We start from the raw sequence: 9,015 nt of genomic DNA, 5'->3' as shown, positions 1-9,015 counted from the left end.
AGAGCCCATTTGGTTCCCTCACTCAGCTGGCTGCTGAGAAAATGCCTGTTTTGACAAAGCCTTTCTGATTTTCCCACCAAAATCAGCTCATGCCTTACTGGGGCTTCAGCATGCTTCTTTTTTTGATGAAGTTTTGGTGTTTTGTTGGGGTTTTTTTTAAGCCAATGTGTGTTTACAAAACACTAACCAAATCATAGCAAGGGCCTTAATTTTCCCGAGGTGAAACTGAGTCAAAGTGACTTTGCCAAGTGACCAGGAAGCTGCAGAAATCACAAATATTCTTTGGACCTCGTGAAGACAAAGACCACAACCTTTATGTGTTTGTCAGAGGCAAGCTCTCAGCTTTGTCATTTTCAGCTGTTTTTAATCCCAGATCCTAAAAGAATACATCCTGGGAATAACACCAGCTACATTTTAAGGCATATTTCCTATTTATCAGTTATGATTATCAACACTTTGCCTCTGGAGGATCAAAAAAAAAATCAAAAAACCCAAGAACATTTCTTTAACTGAAGGGCTTGGGAAGCTGAAATGAAATGTGACCAACGCTCAGAGCTGCTTTTACGCTGGAAGTTTATTTTGCCCCAAAAGCTTTCAGCCCTGAAATCTTGCCGTGTTTTTATCAGCTTTTCACTAACACTCCTGAACCCACCTGAGCCCAGGCCCTCTAAGGCCTCACAGATGTGCCTGAAGCTCAGCACAGCGAAACCACAGCTAAGTAAAGCCTTCACTGCACTGTTCCTGTGGGCTGCTCTGTGGGTTTGTTTCTCAGAGCAGCAGATGAGCCACGGTGAGCTGGGAGCATCCCTTAGCACACAAGCGCATCCTCAGCGTGCGAGAGCCAGGACAGGGAGCACCTGATCCCATCACACTGGGCTAGGCCAGCTGTCCTGGGGGGTCCCAGCAGAGGAAAAAGCAGAGGCACAGCGAATGCAGGCAGGACAGCAGGGCAATGAAGCGTGTGGGGCCAAAGCACACCTTTGGGCATCGTTGGTGGGCTGCAAACCCCGCTGAGGTAAAGGCAGGCAGCGCCTCCCAGCTGGGCACCGATGCTGGGACATCCCATTTTGTCACTCATTTTGGCAGATGGTTCTGCCCCCAGCTCCCCAGGACACCTCCATCCCTGGGCTGTGCCCCAGGTACTGCCACACCACCCAGCTGCAGCACTGGCCACCAGTTTTGCATCCTCCTGGGAGAAGCAGCCTGGTGTTTTCCCCAGCCTTGCTCCCAAGTCCTGCATTCCTTCCTCCCATGGTCTGATGCTCCAGGAGCAACCAGGGATGCATGGATCAGGTTTCTCCTCTGACAGCAGCAGCCTGCTGGTGCTTCTGGCTTCTCTGACAGCAGGACAGAGCCCAGGAGCTGTCCCTGGAAATTCTTGCTAGCAGCCAGATTTCCCCAGAGAGATAAGCCACAGCCTCCCTGGGTTTAATCATTGCTCTGTTTTGGGCACACCTTTGGGGTCCCAGCCCTCCAGTGAAACAGCAGAGTGATGGGAGAAGTTGCAAAGGTCACAGAAAGTCGGGAATGTGGCATTTTACAGGAGGCTGGAGGAGCCCAGCCTCACTTCATGCCAGAGCAGAAATGCTGCTGTTGCACCCCACAGCCCCCTGTTCCCCACACTGCTGAGACCTGAGCACTCATCTCTGGGTGTCCTTCTGCCTTCTGGGCATGAGAAAGACACAGTGAGCAAGAAAAAAATAAAAATAAAAAGAGAGCAGGGGGGAAAGGTAAAAAACCCAAAAAGATTGGCACAAGAGGAGTCAGTGTTCTCCTGGTTGCATTTTGTCATCAACAGTTGCTTAGTAAAACTTCCATAATGTATTTAAAAGGCTCTCAGGTCCTCCAGAAGGACTTTTGCTCCAAGACAGGACCACTGATGCAGGTCCTGATGCTGCAGAACCTCTCCTCCTGTGCAGAGGGGATGGGGGAACCGCATTCCTAAAGGAGTGTAGAGACAATTTTCTAGTCAAGTTTATTTCAAGTTTGTATCTCCATGGAGTCATTGAAAGAATAATTATCCCAGTTTGGAAAAAGAAACACCAAAAACCAAACCCACAAAAAACCAGCCTTTTCAACAGCTGAAACATTTCAACTTTTCCATAACAATGTCTAATCACAGTGCAAATCAGAGCCTTCAAAGCTCGTGGTTGTTACACCAAACTCCTTGGAATCTTTCTTAATTTAAATCCTCCATACTCTGTCCCTGCGTGTGCTTTATCCCATCTCCTCACCCACATCTTCAGCTCTTTTGCAGGTGAATAAATAAGAAATAAAAGGAATGATGGTGGGGTCAGACACGGGACAGGAGGTGGTGACATCCTACAGAGAAGGGTCCTGGAAGTCTGCAAAGTGACTGCGCATGGGGCTCTGACGTAAACTGTTGTACACATAGATGGTGAGCTTTGGAAAAACCGCCAGGAAATACTCAGCATAGTCTCCTATTTTGTTGCTGATCCTGAAAGAGAACAAAAGCAAACAGGATTTTTAAAGCTTGTCCAAGGGGGTCAATATTCTAGGATGCCCTTGCAGAGGAAAAGCCTTTCCAGAGGCTTTCTGATAACACGGGGAGGTTTCCTAGAAACCCCAGAGCTGCAACTTTTCTACTCCTCAATCCTTTTTTTACTTTCTTTTATTTTTTTTTTTTATTTTTTTTTTTGCTATTCCTTTAATTTTGGACAGCTCTCTCAGGCACATGGTGGGGATTCTTAGGCTTGTCCTGGGCAAAGACAGGACTTAGTGATCCTTGTGGGTCCTCTTCAGCTCAGGATATTCTCTGATCCTATGCACCCATGTCAAGAGCAAGGATGAGAACACATACCCTTCATCTTTGTGTTCATCCATGTTTCTCATGAGCCTCAGGAGCTGGATGACATCATTTCTGTATTGGGTAGGTTTTGCATTCCTAGGATTTTCCATGATATGTAAAACATCTTTGTCGATCTGAAAGGAAGCATACAGATTATTCCCTGCCTTTCACACCCCACAAAAACCAACAGACTTTGAAGCTTTGCCAGACAATTTGAGAATGACCAACCCATTTAATCACCCCCGTTAGCAGAGCTCCCTTTAGCATCAACATCTTCTCACTACATGCCTTCGATTGAATTGCATTTCCCAGTTGTCTGTATTTTGTGTGGGGCTACTTTTCCCAGTTCCATTTTTAAACAGAGCCCGTGAAACACTCGGAAAATCTTCTGCCTGAATCAAACCTGACACCAAGCCTAGCTCAAACCTGACACCAATCCAAATTGAAGAGGATTACCATTTCGGTCCACTCTGGATAAGGAGAAGTTTTCTTAGTGACAGCTTCAAAAATCCTTTTTTGCTTTCTGTAATCTTTGATTTTATTCCATATAGTCTTCAGGAAGCTGAACCTGCTGTGGGATGAGAAGCTTCATTAGCTGCAGTGGGACATCACTGCTCACTGACCCACACCAAAATTCCACCTCCTCTGTACTCCCAGGATTTACTTCTGATTGCTCCAGAAATAGGGATGTTTGCTCAACCCTTCCAAGCCTCGTTCATCACCAGAAGACAGGCTTTGCACGAGGTCCAGAGCCTCCTCGTAATCTGGGGAATTGGGATCCAAATCCTCCATTCCAACTTGCTGGAGGGGTTTCCTGCCTGCTGTTAAAACGTAGAACACGAGCCTGCCCAGGGCCTGCAAAAGAGACATCACTGCTCCAGTGCTGCAGGCACACAACGGGAGAGGATTCCTACCCCCAAACCCTGCAGCTGCCCAGAAGTGTAAAACACACACCCAACACAATCCTCGACCCTGTGTGCACAAGGACAGAGGAGACTGGCGTCCAAATCAACATCGCTCCCACGCGACATCTGCCGCTACAGGGGCTTTCCCACGAATCAAGGCATTTTGTGGGATGCAAAAAAGCCTTTCCCTAGGACCCACAGCTGCAGAGCACCCAAAAATTCAAACCACAGTTTGGTTCACAGAGAACTTGCCTTTAAATCTGACTTTACAAGCTCTTCTTGGCCTTCAATCGACCTTCTTTTATTACCAAAGTCCGCCAAGTAAATTTTGCCGGCTAAATCTGAGGAAATAGGAGAAATTGTTAATAAATAAAGGTGGCAAAGCTTCATACGGTCCATCGCTGACTCCTGGATGGCCCCTTCTTTAAAAAACAGTTCTCTGAAGGCATCTGTGATGGGTTGATCTGCCTGCAGAGCCCTGGAGAGGGGGGCAGAGCTAATGAGATGTGTAAAGTTGTTCTCTCTGTGAAAGTGTCCATACTCATTTAAAGAGGAGATCTAAAGCCACCCCATTCAGCACAACGACATCTCCATTTTTACAGACAGCTGTGAGACACCTTCTCCCCTAAGCTACAGGGAAAGCAAAATGAAAACATAAAGAAAGCAAAACATAACCTATTACGAAGTTCCCGGGCTGTAGATCCTGGTGAGCAAATCTGAGGGAGTGCAGCTCTCTCAGTGCCTGGAAGATCATCTTCAGAGCAGCTTTGTAATCCTTTTGGCCTTCAGGCTCCTGCAGGTGTTCCTGGAGGTTTTTCTCCCAGAGTGGGAAGCACAAGTACATGCAATCTTTTTCCTTCTCAGACTGGAAGAGCTTCAGTAGATGTTCGCAGTGAGAACATTTTTCGAAGAACTCTTTCTCTTTGTCACCCTCTGCGCTGCAGGTTATTCTCACTGCTACCTCTGTCCCTCCGTGGAGCCCGAGGTAGATGCCATCCTGAATTTTCTGCTGGTTGTATGGAAACATCTTCAGTTTGCCAATCATGGGGCGATGCATTTGATGAAGTTTTTTCAGCTGGGGCCTCCAGCGTTTGCTGTTTGGCTCCCACGCCCTGGGGGTTTCTGGAACAAACCTGGCCTTGTACTCACGGAGAAGGTTTTCCATGCTTCGAGAACGATTTTCCATTGCAATTGCAATCGGGTTCCCAAGATCAGTCCTCGCTCCCTTTTCACACAGCAGCTTTGCTATTTTGTGATCATCTTTCTCCACAGCCACCATCAGGGCTGTGTTGCCCTTCTCATCCATGTCATCAATGTCTATCTCACCCCTCTCCAGCAAAGCTGTCACCAGCTCCGGGCTCTCCATTTCAACAGCCAGGATGAGGGCGGTTTTCCCACACTCATCTTTGCTCTTCACATCCACACCGTGCTCCAGCAGGAAATGAACTATGGGCACAACTGACTCGTACCTTTTTCTGCCCAAATCCTTCTTTAGGGCGTGGATCAAGGCGTTCCTGCCTCTGTTGTCACGGATGTTCACATCAGCCCTCATCTCCTGGACCAGGATTTTCACAATGGAGAAGCGGCGCTCCTCACAAGCGTCCATCAGCGCCGTGGCACCTCCTTTGTGCAGCTTGGCTTTCTCCTCGCTGGTCACCCTCCTCAAATTCACCTCTGCTCCTCTGCTGTACAGGAACCTCAAGGCTTCCTCATTCCCATGCCACGCAGCCTCCATGAAGGCTGTGAAGCCATTGATGTCCTGGTCGTTAATGTCTGAGCCGCGCTCCAGGAGGAGCTTCAGGATCTCCACGTTCCCTGCTACCCCTGCCACAGTAAATGCAGTGCCACCATTGTCCTTCCTGGCGTGCAGAGAAGCTCCCCTGTCCAGCAGAAGCCGGACCAGATCCTCCTCACCGATTTGCACTGCGGTCTGCAGGGGTGTCCAGCCACTGTCTGCCTTGGAATTCACATCTGCCCCTTGCTCCAGCAGCTCCAGCACAGCCTCTTTATCCCTGTTCCTCAGAGCAAGATTTAGCTCGGAGTTAAGGACTTCTGCTGCCTTCGTGCTGGCAGGGGTGGAGATGTTCTTCTGGGTGGGAGCTGGGTGCTCCATGGTGATCAGAGGGAGGCTCTGGGTTCACCACAGAAGGATGGGAGAGGTGCAGTGCTCGGTGCCTTCCTTGTGGGGGATGCGCCAGGCATGGCTGATGAAACCCATTAGGTGCAGTGTCGAGGGCTCTGTGGTCTTCACCTGATTAATGAACAGAAAATGCTGTTTGATTAGCCTGGAGTAACCTCACCAATTACACCCCATGTCCTGTGTGAGGGGCAGCTGGGGACAGCAATGCCAGTGCCAGCCAGGAGAGCCAAGGCCTGGAGAGAAGCCCAGCTCTAGCACCCACAGACTCCTTGTTTCCTTGCCTGGCCCCAGCCCCTCTCACAGCCCAGGGAGGTGTCCCTGCTGCTTTTGCTGCAAATGTCATCTCAGCCTTGTCACAGATACCTGATAAGCCATTCCCCAGCCATGGTGTCAGAGATGGGCGTTCCCTTTCAGCTTCGGGTGGCAACAAGTCCTGACTGCCCCTGGTCCAACGCCTGGAGGGAGACAGAAAGCCAACCTCAATCCCTCCTGCTTCTACAGGCCATGAGGAGACCATTAGGAAGCCTCTCCTAAGCTTTACACCACGTTAGGAGATGGATCAGGTACAAATTAATTTACCTTTATCTAGCTGGTATCTAGAAAAAGTGAGGCTCCAGTACCCATTTTCTGATCAGCACCTTCAGGAGTTACTGCCTGACAAGCTGAACTGGAAATAAATTACCCAAGCAAATCATCAAAGGGATGGAGAAGTCTTAAGGTATAAAAGCAAAGTATAAATTTACATGAATTTACCCTCAGAAAAGCCAGAGATTGTGTTTTGGATGGTTTATTTCCCTGCCCAGCAGGAAACAAACAGAGTATTTAATTGATTCAGATGCATTTCATTTCCTTGTATTAATTTCTACACTTTTTTGCCACACAGAAAAAAAAAAAATATATATATATAAAAATCTTTACTTTCCTGGTCAGAAAAGCAGCACAGCATCACCTCGGCACAGTGGGGCTCAAGTTCCTCAGTGTTGTCAAGATGGGGAGGGGAAAGAGAGGGGCTGAGCACCTTCCTCCTCCTCCTCCCAGCAGCACAGACAGGAGATCTGCCCTCCAGGAAGTGTTTTAATATTTCCATCCCCACCCCTCTGACTTTTGTCCCCATGAGTCACCCAGCTCCACCTTCTGCCACCCACAACCACACGGCCGGCAAGGCGTCCCCAAATATGTGCTGGCCCCTGGCAGGAAGGAAGGTTTTATCCATTTCCAGGAGGATGCTGGGGTTCTGGGGGAGGTGTTTGGTGGCCTTTTTATCAGCAGGCAGCAGAGAAGTCACGAGCAAAGCGCTCTCCCCATCTCTTTAGAAACATCTGCTCAGCAGTGGTTCAGGAGCTGAAGTCGTGGAGGCATTGAATGCATCAGGGGTGTGCACTGGGGGACATTTGGGGTTTCATTTTTAAGCTTTCCTCACCTTTTGGTAAATCCATCTGTGTGAGGGGGCTGAATGCTGCTAAATTACAGCCAGGGAATCGCTGAGCTGCAGATCTGTGGGCTCCTCGCTGCTTGGGCAGGGAGCTCCCTGGCACCACCCTGGCACCCTGCTCCTTGTAGGCAGCTCTGTGCAAACACCCAGCCTGATCCTCCAGGCCCTCCTTATCTGCCTGGAAAGGCTCTGCAGGAAATACAGGAAGGATCTGTGATCTCCCAGCCAGGTTCCTTCACTGCCTCGTGACGTGAAATGAGCTCAGCAGAGCCTGTGCAACTCCCCCAGGCACCTCCACTGGACTGTGCCAGCAGCAGGATTCAGCTCACACCTGAAACGGGGCTGGAATTGTGTCATTTAACCATCCCTGACCTGCCATGCTGCCTTGGCACGTGCACAAACTGGGAATCTGCATATGGACCCGGAGACACGGCCTGATGAGGGCACAAGGGCACGGAAAAGCCCTTAAAGGGCTGGGTGGATGCAGCCCTGCACGTGTTTTCCATGGATTTCCCAATCCTTATGGATGCCTGCACTGCAGCTTTTGCTAAACTCTGCCCCTGTACCTCATTGTGGTGTCGGGCATCCTGCTTCCCACAGCATCCACAGGGTCTGGGAACATCCCACGGTCTCTGCATGGAATTCTGTAGGGTTTGTGCTGCCACAGGAGACCTTGACACAGCCCCACAGGGAGAGAGACTGTGAAAACTCAGGGAGCAATCTCCAGTCTGTCTCAAGGCTTCCAGGATCACATTTTAATTCACTCCTTTAATTCCTTCAAGGAAGGATCTCTCCCAGTTTGACCAAGGCTGTGGCTGCAGCTGCTGGTGTTCAAGCACCCATTTGCAGGCTGCAAAACACACAAACAACCAGAGCAAGGACACATCTCAGCTCCAAAGCCAAAAAAGGCATCCAAAAAAGAAGCCAAAAGACATTAAAAAAAAAAAAAAAAGCCAACATAACAACATCACATCGCCCACCCACCCAAGTGCAAGAGCCTTCTTCAGCTTGCTGGTTTAATTAAAGTCATTTATTATCCTGTGGTGGGAAGATGAAAAACCCTAGGATGGTAAGAACCCAAACCTTACAGTGGTGGGAAGGAGGTGTTTGCAGCCAGCAGAGCTGGCAGGAGCATCCTGTGCCTGCATTCAGCAAAGAAGAATTTGCTGGTAGTGCTTTCCTCATCCAAATTATTTTTCAGAGCCATCAGTTTAAACTCTGAGTCCCTGCAACAGTTTCCAGGGAATGAAAGGGTCTCCAAGGTTTTCTAAAGCATGGGAGTAGCAGAGCTCCTCTCCACCACCATTCTGTAGCCTCTGGGTTATGGAGTTTGTGCTTTGTGTTTGTATTTATGTATTTATGTATTTATGTATTTATGTATTTATGTATTTATGTATTTGTACATCTGCAGTGATTATTTGCCCCCACGCACCCAGGGACTCAGGAGATGAACTGCTGAGACACAGACAGCAGGGAAATCAAGGGCACAGCTAAGCAAATCTCCCTTTTCCTCCATTCTGCTGGATTTACACCCATTTTTGCATCCCTTCCCCTGAGATGACATCTCCCGAGAATCCTTGTCCTCCCAGCAGCCACAAATAAACACGAGGCAAAATGTGGCAACAAAAACTGCCTGCCAAGGGTAAAATCATTTTTTAAAGGAGCTATGAATAGTAGGGTGAGGTTTTTTTCTTCATGTTCCTTTTGCGTGCTTTCTTATTTTATTTCC

General features: G+C 48.8%; 1 protein-coding gene across 5 annotated transcripts; it reads right to left on the bottom strand.

Annotated features, from left to right (window-relative positions):
* Positions 1-1,961: 1,961 nt before the first annotated feature.
* Positions 1,962-6,914, bottom strand: RNASEL (ribonuclease L). 5 transcript variants are annotated; one of them, XM_014257537.2, is made up of 9 exons: positions 6,804-6,914; positions 6,434-6,521; positions 6,218-6,309; positions 4,390-5,965; positions 3,967-4,055; positions 3,474-3,664; positions 3,266-3,395; positions 2,822-2,943; positions 1,962-2,458 (listed from the first exon to the last, which is right to left on the bottom strand). In XM_014257537.2, the coding sequence occupies exons 4-9, from the start codon at positions 5,825-5,827 to the stop codon at positions 2,323-2,325; spliced, it is 2,106 nt and encodes a 701-aa protein (XP_014113012.2). In that variant the 5' UTR covers positions 5,828-5,965; positions 6,218-6,309; positions 6,434-6,521; positions 6,804-6,914; the 3' UTR covers positions 1,962-2,322. The 5 variants fall into 5 exon arrangements, with proteins under 5 accessions (XP_014113012.2, XP_087916524.1, XP_087916523.1 ...); XM_088060398.1 differs by having other exon boundaries at positions 6,773-6,907; XM_088060397.1 differs by lacking the exon at positions 6,804-6,914 and having other exon boundaries at positions 6,434-6,714.
* Between the last annotated feature and the right edge of the window lie 2,101 nt (positions 6,915-9,015).

The sequence above is a fragment of the Pseudopodoces humilis genome, chromosome 10 (assembly GCF_049639895.1).
Source record: "Pseudopodoces humilis isolate 2021_Gansu_Grassland_sample_001 chromosome 10, ASM4963989v1, whole genome shotgun sequence".
NCBI classification, from domain to species: domain Eukaryota; kingdom Metazoa; phylum Chordata; class Aves; order Passeriformes; family Paridae; genus Pseudopodoces; species Pseudopodoces humilis.
The sequence above is the reverse complement of the archived record's forward strand: the minus strand, read 5'-3'. Positions and strand labels throughout refer to the sequence as shown.